The sequence below is a fragment of the Tigriopus californicus genome, chromosome 7 (assembly GCF_007210705.1).
Source record: "Tigriopus californicus strain San Diego chromosome 7, Tcal_SD_v2.1, whole genome shotgun sequence".
Classification (NCBI taxonomy): domain Eukaryota; kingdom Metazoa; phylum Arthropoda; class Copepoda; order Harpacticoida; family Harpacticidae; genus Tigriopus; species Tigriopus californicus.
Window position 1 is genome coordinate 8,980,711 of NC_081446.1, and position 13,182 is coordinate 8,993,892.

Sequence of the window (13,182 nt, forward strand, 5' to 3'; positions counted from 1 at the left end):
AAAAGAAAACGATTGGAAAATCAGCCACAAAAGCGTGAAAACCGGTAAATTTTGTGAAAAAGGTAAAAAATAGTTGTAATTTTGTCAAAAAAGTAAAGGAAAATAGATTTGATTTTTTTTCACTTTTGGACACAAAGCATCAAAAAAAAAGAAATAACTGTTTTAGCAAGAGAAATACAACTAATAACACCTCATTCTCATTGATTTTTTTAGGACAAAGGCATTGCTCTGAAAGCATCTAATTGTGGTATGAGAATGAGCTTTTGAGGGGATGACACTTTTCTCTCCAGATTTCTACCATATTAGCTTTTGCATGTGGCAGTGAGCTTCTTACTAAACTTGGCCAGCACTTTACTTGAGGCCATACATCCTCATGCAATGTGCCTGCCATTGAAATTCATCACAAAAACTTAATTTTGAGACGAGGTAAAAGAGGTTCTCTCTTAAGTATAGTTAGCACTTGAGTTGGTTATCATTAGGCTCCGACAAAATATATTGGATTTTTGGCCCAAATATGTCATTTTATGTTGCTTAAAACAACCCAAATATGTTGATTTTATGCTAACCAAAAACGTTTTGGTTTGTTGTTTCTGTCCTGTTTATTTTTCCTAGAATAAAAAATAAATATCTCTGAGAAGCAGATTCTTGCCATATTCATGCTGGCTCCTCATTAGTAAACGTTGAAAAAAAACAGCAGCCATTTTGGCAGAACTTTTTTGTTAGTTGGGAAAAAATGAGAAAAATTTGGAAAATATAAATTATGCGAAGAAATTGAAAGAATACAAAAAGATAGCAAGGGCAAAAAAAGTTGAGCAAAAAAATGAAAAAAAAGTGTTGAGCTTCTTTACCTTATTGACAAGAGATTCAATCTTCTTTATTACAATGCTTGACATTAAGACACTTTTCAAGTGATTCTGATGTTATGGTACAGTATACAATTGATTCTTTTTGAGTGCCTAGTGCTATTGCTTAAGGCACTTTTGCTCACTTCTTGAAATTTATCGACCTACCCTTATCTTTGAAAGATGAACGCTAACTTTTTTCACGCGTGGTGCTTTTTTTGACGACGCTCTTCCTATTCTAGCGCATGAAATTAAGCAAACACTAGTATACTTTAGCTCGTTTACCCTACGCCCTCAAAGCATATGCCCTACTGTCTTCAGAATTCAAGTGAATATGAAACTAAATGTACTTTCAATGATTTTACAACATACTTTCAAAAATTACACTGATAGTGTGTTTTAAGTGACATGATATTGCATGTTGAGCTATTTTAAGGTTATGCAGGAATAGGAAATTAATATTTTACTTCTTTGGTAAATTCGTCAGAAAACGTCATGTTTAATAGCTTCAATAAGGGATGTTTTTAAAAGTTTTGTCGTTTCACTTATCTTCTTAAACCCAGCGACAACAAGCCTGTCATGGGCCATTTGAGCGGTCCGTTTCAGTCCAACGGGGTATTGTAATATTAAAATCCAAGTGAAATCCCTTAAATTGAACCATTAAAAGATAATTATCCTCTTAGCTTAGGGAGAAAATAATAAGATGTACCTTTGTGAATATGATACAGCTCCCCCTTTATTGAAAGAGCAGCCATAAATATGACCAGACAAGTGGACAATTTCAATCAAATATCTTCCATAGCGTTTTGTTCCTCAAGTGTTCAGATGTAGTATATCTACCACCATGTAAACAATGCAAGGGGTCTTATGATTAACAAGTGCTACCTTGAAGTAGAAGAGTGGAGGTGAGATATTGACGTGTTAACCAGAGTCAATCCACGATAGTTGTCTTAATACATTAAAAGTCATACCCAGCGCCATATATTTAAGGATTTGTTTTTGTATTAGGGGTGCTAGGGTTGGAGGGGTGAACCTCGCCCAACCAGTGAAGCTACCTATCGCATCGTCCGTATATAATCCCGATAGGCAGTTTTCTAGTCCATATCAGATTGGTTCTCTGTCTGAGTGTGTGGTTAGCGTCTAAAAGTTTCGTTGATAAAAGTCTTCTTAATAAACTGAATACAATAAAGAGAAAGTTTCCAATGATTTCTTATTCTTGTACAATTGTTACTTTTAGGGCCCTCCTGTCCTGAAACTATCCTCTGGCTACTGGGCTTGACGTTTACAATTACTACCAATTAGAAATATCATTTTACGAGTAAGAGAGTTTGTTTCAGCAACGTGAAACGTAGACTTAAAAGAAGATGAAGAATAGATAATTTCGTTTGTGCAGTGAATTAGCATTACTGAAATTTAAAAGGAGCAGATAAAATATACATGATCCCACCATAAATACACGAAAAAAGTACCGGCGTATTACAAATAAAAAACAGGAGAAAGAGTTGAGACTAAGTGGAAAAAAGTCATGGATATGCTCAAGAAGGTGCAAAAATGCAAAAAGAGTTGTCGACACCCAAATAAAGTTGTTACATTGGCAAAACGTTCGTTTTTAGACCCTACAAGTCTCTTTGCTCCATTTTTTCGGTTACAAAAAGATAGCCACTCAACTGGTGTTTGTTTTTTAACGTTTTCTAACTGCTACAAGGGATGCAATCCCAATTATTACTAAAATAAAAGGTCATAAATCGTCCATCTATTACCTTTCAATCTTTTTATTATATTTGGTATACCAACGAGTTTGAGTTGGCAGACCGACCTAGCCCTTGAACGTAAGGTTGATCTGAAATGCTATCTAAAATTTGTCCAAGTCTGACTTGAAAGATGCCACCGGATCAACTAAACAATGAAGGCGTCCGACAAGGAAGAGAAGTAGACCTCATTGTTCGAGCTCGCCTGGATTCTCGAAGGCTTGAAGGTGGTCTCAAAACGCACATTAAGCCTCTACGGTCACTAGAATTGACTCTAAATCCTGGTTTGGGACAAAGCTCATGGATGCTTTTGAAGACGCACAGTATCGGACACTTTTCGAACCTTCTCTGAACATTGTACAGTCCCAACTTTTTTAGTCTCTCCCAAAACGAGAGCTCTCACATTCCATGTGACTGGACAATCAACTTGTACAGAGTTAGCATCTGGACTTAAACGTGCGATATATCCGACCATATGTTTGAACAGGGCGATGAAGGTCCAGGACCCTTGACTGGTTGTATACAACCTGGTTCACACAAAGTAGTTTTCTGGGTGAAACAATCATACAGTAGTGGTTAAAGCTATTGACGAATTTAGTTTACGTGCTAGTTGGTGAAGTGCAGAGAAACCCCAAGGCCTTGGGTTATGATGGTATTAACTTGAAGACCGGTCTCGAGCCCCATGTGACTGAGAAACAATTTGAGACGGCCAATCACTGGCGCAGCCTATTGCTGGGACATACGTAGTTTGTGGAGAGCTGCTAAGGCAGGTTTTAAATATTTTTGGTTGAAGCCATCCAGTCAATCCGGGGCCGGTGGGATGATTTATGGGCCATAAAAGACAAGCAACCGCCAGTCAAGTGAGTTAGTCAGTGAGCAAAATCTGGTACGTTAAGATTTCGTTTTCATGGACAACATTGGTGGGTGGGAAATGGGCGGGAGAACGGCAATAAGCGGCTGGATTGCCTTGACGCGTTGGCCTCAAAGATGCAGAGGATTGATTTGAAAAATGGCCGTATGTGTCGGCCGAGGGCTGATTGACGGCTGTGGCCGCAATTGATAATCGGCCAAGAATCTCTATGGGCCAACGATTCTGTTGTCTCTGTTCTAACCCAACTTCAATGATATCAGTCTTCGGACGAGGTCAAGGAATCCATGCAGGTCTGGTTTGACTCGCTCATGTAGCGATATGGAACCTGTATCACGTGGATATGACGAATGTTTCTTTGCCAGAATGCTACTTTCTGCAGTTTGAGCTGCTATGTCAATTTTTCATTAAAGTTGTGAAGGCAGATGAGGGAAGGTATGACCCAAAAACAACAAGAAAAAAACAAATCGTCGGAATGCACTCCGCGAGACACAGTTCAGTGTTTTACGAAATTCTTGAGAAAGCCAGTTATATCTAATATAAATAATATCTAAATATTGTTTGCTCGAGCAAGCCCTTGGCTTGAAATAATTGACAAATGTCATCCTACCATGTTGCACTAATAATCAAGACTTTTGGCATTAAAAGTTTTATGTTGGCATATTTTTGGCATCTTTTTTTACGGGTTTCAAACCGATGCTTGGGAATGATTTCCCAGCAAGTCATGTTCAATAAAAAAATTAGTCCGATAATGTGTTCGATTTTGCCGCTCTGTAACATCCCTGAATGTAAGGTTGATCAGGTATCGATTGCAAAAATCGATCAAGATCGTGCTTAAAACTAGCAAAAGGTTAAACAGTACAGGGTCTCTGTTCAAAACAAAACGGGCTTTAAGATTTTTCAAGATCTTATTGTCCATTTGTAGTGTTCAGAGAAGGTACGAAAGGTATCTGATACTGTACGTCTTCAAAAGCATCCATGAGCTTTGTCCCAACCCAGGATTTAGGGTCAATTCTAGTGACCGTAGAGGCTGAATGTGCGTTTTGAGAGCACCTTCAAGTCCTCGAGAATCCAGGCTGGTTCGAACAATGAAGTCTACATCTCTTCTTTCTCGGGCTCCTTCATTGTTTTATGTGCTTCCCTCTAATATTCGTCCGGAATACGTAGGCCTTGTTGATCCGGTTGCATCTTTCAAGTTAGACTTGGACAATTTTTTAGATAGCATACCAGATCAACCCTACGTTCAAGGACTAGCTCGGTCTGCCAACTCAAATTCGTTGGTAGACCAAATATCATAAACAGATTGAAAGGTAATAAATAGACGAATTATAACCTTTCATTTTAATAGTACTGGGGATTACAGTCCCTGTAGCGGTTAGAAAAAAAGCCCGTGAAAAAACAAACCAAAAAAGAGGAATTCACTCGATGTCGAATGGTACAACTGATGCCTCTTCTATCTCTCAATGTATGTACAACTCCCGGGTTGTGGCAAAGGCCATGGAGGCATTTAAACATGTAGATAATCATACATCACTCGTATCTTCTTTGGGTACTGTATAGTTCCAAGGATTTGAGCCGATCCCAATAACTTAAATGGCTCATGCCTGAAATATTTTGCGTGAAACTCCTCTGCACTCTTTCAATCTTATTTAGACCTGCTGCTGTCATGGGAGCCCAAACGGGGGATACATGCTCCAAGTGCGGCTGCACAATTGATTTATATGAAGTTTTCATAGTAAATAGGTCTCGGGATTTGAAGGTGCGGCATATCCATCCGCATATCTGAAAGGCCTTGCTCACTTTAATTTGGATATTTTACTCGAACTTTCCATCATTCGCAATAACTATTCCCAGATCTTTGACCGAGGCGACCATCTCTATCTAAATAGGTCGGTTGTTCGATGCTCTTGGGATCAAACGTCATCATGGCTTCAAACTTTTCACCGCTCAACTTCATATTTTTTTCCAGCCACCCATTCATAAACCTGATCTAATTCGTTTTGTAAGTCTCGAGTGTTAACGTAATTTTTTCCAAAAACTAACTTGGTATCATCAGCGTACGACGGGATGGACGATATAAGAGGTAATGTTTGTAGAGGAGATATGAAGAGGAATAATAGTAGAGGCCCAAGGATGGAACCCTGGGGAACTCAATTTTCTTTAGCTTCAAACTTCACATCTCATATTTGCTATTTCTATGCTCCAGTGGAAAATGGTAACTATCAGCAGACAGTCTGAAAATATGTCAATCTAGATGGACAAAACCGTCACAAAGGTTTTCTCAAAAACCATTAAAGAAAACGGTTTTTCTTTGGTGTAGTGGTTAGCGCAGTTTCCTTATTCGAGAGAGGTCCCCGGTTCGAATCTCCTCCCCGACCTTTCTCAAGGAAATTTTTAGACGCTAACCCTGCCCACAGACGGAGAACCAAACTGATACGGACACGACACTGCCTATCGGAAAAAGTATAAGGACGATGTGATGGCCAGCTTCGCTGGCCGGGCGAGGCTCATCCCTCCGACCCTAGCACCCCAAATACAAAAAAAAATCCATCAAGATTTTTAGATAAATGTAAAATTAGTCTTCTAATTGAGATCTCTACTCAATTGGACAATTACGGCATTAAAACATTATTAACTTGAATCGAAATGCACCAATACCTTCAATATCAAACTGTAATATGGACAATATCATAAATATGTCGAAAAAAATGAGTTGTTTCAACAATATCTCCCCAAACCAAACTAGTGTTGGGACGAGTCCGGACTTGAGTCAAGTGAAAGACTTCAGTCAGGCAGAGGGCTCCAGTCTTTTACCAAAGTCAGGTCAAGCAAAAAGTCTTGCATAATTCGAAGAAAAAATGAATATGTGTTTTTTTGCCCAATCAGGACTGGAATCCTTTCTTAAAGACTCTAGTCCAGTCAATTTCTCCAAAATTGAGTAGAAGATTTAAGTGCTCTCGGACTCAAGTCCGGAGTTGCTCCAGCACTAAGCCAAACTGTCTATGAGGCAGTTCAAAAAGGGCAAGAATTTTCTCTCTAAGTGTAGATGTAAGGGTTTAAACCGTTTAAACTCCGGGCTCCCTTTGGAAAAAGGTCAGGGAAGAGAATGGAACCAAGGACCTCTCTCACACAACGAAATTGCGCTAACCACTTCGTCACACCTCGTCCACTTAAAATATTATCTTTCACGACTAGGGTTTAAACAGAGGATATTGTAACTGGTTTGAACCCACAGCACCTGAGGATATCATTCTAGCTTTGTTCACATGGCATCTTAGACGGCTGGACATGCAAGGAATAGCCAGAAGTTCCTAGAAAACATACCCATAAAACCATAAAACATATACCCAAAAAATCTCAAAAATAGTCAGTTGCAAAAAGTTCAAGGAGGTCCAAAGATGTAAGAAGAACTTTGAGGGTATGAGACAGTTCTCGTGTTGGGGGAGGCTAGAAAGGTTGGGACTGAATATACATGATAACCGTGATAGAGACCATGGTATTGCTAATAAATATAATAAACTCATTTTGGCCCAAACTTGTCTGAGCAGCCGCAACCCGGACAACCGGCCCATGTCGCCTTTTTTACTGCCGGCGGTAAGAAAAGAATGGAAATCAACAAACCTTCAAATTCATTCCTCAAAGAGTTTTTTACGCTGGACGAAATATAGTTTACGTTGTGCACGTTAGTTTATTTAACAATCCACCAGACCTCTTCCAGTTTTGTTTGGGCAGTCTGACCTTGTAAGTAAGGGCCGGCTCTTATATTCGTAAGGAGCTTGTAAGTGTTCGTCCAGTGGCAAGATTTAAACGAGACTTGAACAAGTTTTTTTCCCAAAATTCCTTATCAACCCTACATTCAAGGGTTAACCAGATCTTTCAACTCGGTAGTGGGTCAGACATTAAGCAAATTATTTGTTTTTGTCTCGAATTGCTGATGTTCCCATTCCTACTAGTGGTAAGGAAGTCTACAAAAATGCCATAAATATACTTTTTTAAACTTGAAGATGTTTTGTTTCAATATCTTTCGTATACCAGAGACAAACAACAGCATTATCCAAAGATTTGGCAGAGATTGGAGAACAACAGTTACGTAGCTGCCTGAGACAAAAAAGATGGATGGTAAAAATGGGCATCTAAGGAAAATATTCCAGTTCCGTCAAGCATGACCAGACAACAAGAAGGGAATAACCAAGTGTCCATTTTTGCAACATATCTGTCAAGTAGTAAAACGCTGGCTGAAGGATGCCTCGACTATGCCAGAATACATGCCAGAATAAAAAAATGCCAAATTTGTTTTTTTGTTCCCCGGGGGGTCTCAAATATGCCAGATGTGCACTTTTTGGGCGTGCAAATATGCCACTTGGCAGCGCTGAATTTCTAACATGAAGACGAGCTAGACGATCTAGACCTACTGGTACTTGAGCGGGCCGAGCAGGTCCCGGGGCCGAGATTTGATCTGTCACCTGTTGCCCGAACTTCGGCGCTGGATGGGGCAGCCCTATCGTGCGCCCAGCCAGGTGTCCGTAATGTAATAGGCCCGTCTGTGATGGGGCGCTTCAGTTAGGCGAAATCAGGCCAGATATGGCCAGTCAATCGGATTCAAAGGCTTCTATTGTCCATTGTATTACCATCAGACGCCCTAAAGGTCAATCATAACCTGGATATTCTCGCTACATGAGCCGTGATCCTGAGATAGAATGGGGCTCGGCTCCTCGGTCATGCCATTGGGCTCTGGACTACCCCGGGTCCAACCCCCTGAACCCCAATAGAAAAGTGTCAGATGTTTACCGATAGCAATCCTGAAAGCTCAGGTAAGATTCGTTGGGCCGGGGGGCCGAGGGCGCACAGCCTAGTGGCCAGTCAGATCATCAGCCAGGTGGCCTACCTACCGCCTGTGGTTGGGAGCGGTGTTGGCGGTGTTGGCCACCAGCCAGAGAGCAGACCAGTCAGCGGCTAGAGGGCAGGAAGGACATTCGGCCTGAAGAAGGGAAAGAGTCCCTTGCTCCATGGTCGTTGGAGGGTGATCCACTCCCACAACAACATCATCATCATCATCATCATCAACATCCTCACTGCCAGCTACTCTACTCCAGTTGACCCGTTGGTGCCAACCTGCGGCCTGCCACTGGCCCCGCTACGCCCCGTGTATAACCGTGTGTCCCCCTCCCCCTCCCCCTCCTCCTCCGTTAGAGCTCCATGAGCGGCGGTGGGATCCACGATCCACGCCCCATTCAGTGCTTGGCCGTTCAGTGGGGGTGGGTGTCAACGGTATTCAGGCTCCGAGGCCAGAGGCGGGCGGCCAGCCCCATTAATCCTTTGATCCGGCCATTGACGGTCCGGTCCGGCCTGGTCCGCCTCATGATAGAACACGGGTGCCGTGGATAAAGCGATTCGTACTACCGATTGTGAAATGTTTTCCAAGAAAAAGAAGAAGATTGAGATTTCGGCTCCGTCCAATTTCCAGCACCGCGTCCACACGGGCTTCGACAACCATGCCAACAAGTTTGTGGGCTTGCCCAAGCAGTGGGCCTCGTTGGTGGGTGATGAGGCCGGGGCCCATTCGCCCCATCGCCCATCGCCCATGGTTGACCCCAGCGCCATCACGCCCATGGATTGGCGTGAAACTCGACCCGGACCCGAGCCTGTTCAGGGTCGGCCCGCCTCCGGACCGCCGGTAGGCAATATCGTGCGGTCCAATTCATTGCGCTCCAGTTCGCCACCGCGACCGGTTCGGCGCGGACCACCCGCCGCCACCCTACCGGTCGTACCGGAAGGACCGGTAAATGGTGGCCCGCCCGCCCTTCGGCCACCGGGTGGATCTCGTCCACCGCCCAATTCAGCTCAATTTGGGCCACTGCGAGTCGGCCAGGATTATCAAGCCTACCCGCCCCCGCCCGGTCCTTCGCCTCACGGTCCACTCCCCCCTCTACAGAAGCCGCAATATCCACCTGGTCGGCATGAAGTCGACGCCGTAGGTCGGGTGGGCGCACCGGCTACGGCCCATACCTACCGCGTCGTGTTGCCGGCCGATCACAGTCGCTCGGTCGGACCCGAAGGCTTTTTGCCTCCCCTTGGACCCCGACCGGGTACGGTGCCGGGTCCCGAAAGTATCATACCCCAAGGCTACGATCCTGAAGCTATTCGCGCCGCCAATTTGAGCCGGGCTGAGGCATTGGCCCAACAGCAAAGAGAGGAACTTATGATACGGAGAAACTCGGCCGCGCATCATTCGCAGTCTTCGCCCGCCTCCTCCTCGTCCAGTGAGCTCCCACCCATGCGTGGGGCCACATACCATCCCCAGCCCAATCCTACGCCCGTCAATGGGTATCCACCTCAACCTAGTCCCCATCGCTATCCCGTCCCACCGTCTGGACCGCCGGGTGGTCCCCCTCAATCTCAAACGGGTTGGGGCGGTCCCCCCGCTTCCTCCCACTCGCAATTTCCCCCACCCCCTCATTTGACCCGTCCCCCTCATCATTCCCACGGTCGACCTCCGGCTCAATCACAAAGTCGCCCTCCACCGCCACCCCTGCCCACGCCTCCCGATCTACCTTCGGAACCCATGCCTCCGCCTCCGCCTCCCCTGGCGAACAATCAACCGGCTCCCCCGCCACCACCTCCAAAGAACCATTCCAGTTCCCCTCTCTCTTCCGTGTCAGCTTCAACCCCTTCTCCGCCTTCCCATACATCCAATAATGTCGTTCACGCTAACGGTGATGGATCCACACCGCCCGTTCCAGCCAGTGGCAGTGGTCCCAGTTTGTCCCACGAGCAATTCCGCGCTGCTTTGCAAATGGTCGTGTCACCTGGCGATCCTCGAGTAGCCCTAAAGAATTTTATCAAAATTGGCGAAGGCTCCACCGGCATTGTTTGCATTGCCTCGGACAGTGATGGTAATCAAGTGGCTGTGAAACGCATGGATTTGCGGAAGCAGCAAAGACGCGAATTGCTCTTCAACGAAGTAGTCATCATGAGAGATTATCATCATCCCAACATTGTCCAAATGCATGACAGCTTTTTGGTGGAAGACGAGCTTTGGGTCGTGATGGAATTCCTCGAGGGTGGGGCCCTTACCGATATCGTGACCCACGCCAGGTAGGACTTGACTTATTCTTATTTCATTGGTTTCATTAATTCTCAACGGATTTCTCGATCGCTTTTTTTTCTTTAAGAATGGACGAAGAACAAATCGCCACAGTATGCAAGCAGTGCCTGAAGGCTTTAGCCTACCTCCATTCCCAGGGCGTCATCCACCGAGATATCAAGTCAGATTCCATTTTGTTGGGAGCAGATGGAAATGTAAGTAACCTTGAAGAGATTATTTATGGATTTAGTTCCCATATCAACGCAATCAACGATGTTTGCAGGTAAAGCTCTCCGATTTTGGGTTCTGTGCCCAAGTGTCTCCCGAGCTGCCCAAGAGAAAGTCTCTTGTGGGGACTCCGTATTGGATGAGTCCAGAAGTGATTTCTCGGTTACCTTATGGACCTGAAGTAGACATATGGTCGTTAGGTAAGTGTTTGATATCTTGAAAACTCAGTGACCATTAGTGCCAATATATTTTGATATCAATTGAATGCTTTCAGGTATCATGGTAATGGAGATGGTCGATGGGGAGCCACCGTTTTTCAACGAGCCTCCATTGCAAGCCATGCGAAGAATTAGAGATATGCCTCCGCCAAAGCTAAAGAATCCTCAAAAGGTAGTTTTTACTCTTAGATGTAATTTCTCGGTCGCCCCTTCTTCATCAAATGATTTTTGTTCCCAGGTCACACCCCGACTTCAGGGTTTCCTTGAGAAAATGCTCGTCCGAGATCCAGCTCAGCGTGCCACCGCCGCCGAGCTGCTTCATCATCCATTCCTTCGTCAATCGGGCCCTTCGGATCTCCTGGTTCCTCTCATGAGGCAGTTCCAAAATTCGCCTACATGATATATAGCCATGTTGGCCAGGAGATGGATTCACAAGGGACCCAATTCACCGTCCAATCATCAACATTCCTGATACACCTCACCTCGGGAACTTAAAGTGAAACCGTCCGTCATAAAGAACGAGTTTGAGTTATTCTCAAGCATTCAGTAAAGCTCACAAACAATACCTGGTCACATTTTGCACCCCCTAACATTCCGTCCAATTTTTGCCTTCTCAACTCTTCCAAAATACCCACAGGGAACGGCGCCCCTCTATTTTTAATCAGAAGAATGTATTTAAGAACATATCAGTAGCAACTTCAAAATGAAAACTTGAAAACAGTACGAACAAACATTGGTTGATGCTACTCACAGAAAACCGTTTGTGTATCGAACAAGTTCAACGCCACCACTCGCTTACAATTCACGATCATTCAAAGCGAAGAATTAAAATTCAATTAAGAATCAAAAAAAAATCTGGTTTTCTTTTCGTCAAATGAGTAAAAAGTCATCAAATCAAAAAGAGTCATATAGAGTCAAAAAGGTTTTGACCGCTTGACGATTTAATTGCTCACTTCCTCGTCGTCGGAGATGGCGTCGATGGTGAATTTCTCGGTGGCATTCAGATCATTGATGAGTCGGCTGAAATGGTTTCTCTTGGCTCTTCTTCGTCGTTGGAGAAAGCAGAGAATGCAGAAGATACTGATGGATATTCCAACCGCGGTAAAGCAGATCAGAGCCACCATTGCCACGAGCTCTTGGCGGTCAAACCTTTCCTGCATGTATGATAGATCCGAATCAATAGCGAGCTCTTGAAATTTGCCAAATGTACATGGTTCCAATAGTCAGTTTGCCAATTTTCCATATTGATCCTTAGTGGTGCCGCAAATGGCGCAGGTTAGTAATTTTTGCCTGGATTTACTAAAATAACTTCTAGCGATTATTGGCCCTAAAGCAAAGGTAAATTTCAAGGAATATCACTCACCAAAAGGGTCTGAAACGAGCTAGACTGCATTTCCGTCCCCTCAATTGTGTCAGAAGTCGTCACATCCTGACCTTTCTCTGTGGAAGAAAGGCCGAGTAATTTCCTTGACCCAGCTTTTGGTTTGACTTCCGAATCATCTTTAGTAAACTCATTTGAAGTTTGGGGTTTCTTGTCATGGTCTTTATTTTCGGTGGATTCTTGCCCAGTCGATGGATCAGGTTGGGGTTTGGCTTTTGTAGTCGAATTTGCGGTTTTGGTGGTCGAATTTGACGATTGGTTTTGGGTGGAATTGGTTTCAAACGGTGTCTCGTTGGTCGTGGATGAATTGAAGTTTGAATTGATTTCCGTCGAAGTGGTATTCGAGATTGTTTCATTTTGGAATTGGTTATTGTCAATTTGGGTACCATTGGTTACAACGGTCACGTTTCCATCATGGGTTCCAAGGTCAGTAGAATTGGCGAAAATCTTCGGCCCACTTGGAAATATTGCGGAACCAAAAAGTATTGCTGTAGCGATGAATGCCGTGGTGGCTAAGATAGTAGTGACAATGCAAAAGCCACGCACACATTGAGCACAAGTTGCCCTCTGGGCTCCGGGAGAAGGACCCAACGCTCGGGCCAAGTCGGAGTTATCCTCATCGTCGTCATCGTCAAAGTTAATCCTCTGGTATCGGAACTCCTTGGGTTTACTTCGTCCCATTTTATCAGCTTCCTAAACGTTCCTTCCCGTGAGTCACCTCTGTTACTTAATAATGAGATGAAAGGTGGAACCTAGGGAGACAACGAGAGAACTGAATATTGTCAACGACTGCAACAAGGAGGCTGTAGGGGG

The 13,182-nt window shown here is 44.2% G+C and overlaps 2 protein-coding genes across 3 annotated transcripts; one reads left to right on the forward strand and one right to left on the reverse strand.

The window, feature by feature from the left end:
* The first annotated feature begins 8,404 nt into the window (after positions 1-8,404).
* Positions 8,405-12,141, forward strand: LOC131883945 (serine/threonine-protein kinase PAK mbt-like). The gene is made up of 5 exons (XM_059231556.1): positions 8,405-10,553; positions 10,631-10,757; positions 10,826-10,970; positions 11,045-11,160; positions 11,227-12,141. The coding sequence occupies exons 1-5, from the start codon at positions 8,869-8,871 to the stop codon at positions 11,386-11,388; spliced, it is 2,235 nt and encodes a 744-aa protein (XP_059087539.1). The 5' UTR covers positions 8,405-8,868; the 3' UTR covers positions 11,389-12,141.
* On the reverse strand, positions 11,825-13,182 carry LOC131883951 (uncharacterized). Of its 2 annotated transcripts, none has more exons than XM_059231564.1 (2): positions 12,352-13,182; positions 11,825-12,142 (listed from the first exon to the last, which is right to left on the reverse strand). In XM_059231564.1, exons 1-2 carry the CDS (start codon positions 13,048-13,050, stop codon positions 11,930-11,932), a joined length of 912 nt encoding a protein of 303 aa, XP_059087547.1. In that variant the 5' UTR covers positions 13,051-13,182; the 3' UTR covers positions 11,825-11,929. The 2 variants fall into 2 exon arrangements, with proteins under 2 accessions (XP_059087547.1, XP_059087548.1); XM_059231565.1 differs by having other exon boundaries at positions 11,825-12,278.

Coding starts and splice junctions, on each gene's coding strand:
- LOC131883945 (XM_059231556.1), top strand. CDS start 8,869: ATGTTTTCCAAGAAAAAGAAGAAGATTGAGATTTCGGCTCCGTCCAAT. Junction 10,554..10,630: donor GATATCGTGACCCACGCCAG/GTAGGACTTGAC, acceptor TTTTTCTTTAAG/AATGGACGAAGAACAAATCG. Junction 11,161..11,226: donor AGCTAAAGAATCCTCAAAAG/GTAGTTTTTACT, acceptor TTTTGTTCCCAG/GTCACACCCCGACTTCAGGG.
- LOC131883951 (XM_059231564.1), bottom strand. CDS start 13,050: ATGGGACGAAGTAAACCCAAGGAGTTCCGATACCAGAGGATTAACTTT. Junction 12,143..12,351: donor GCTCGTTTCAGACCCTTTTG/GTGAGTGATATT, acceptor TCATACATGCAG/GAAAGGTTTGACCGCCAAGA.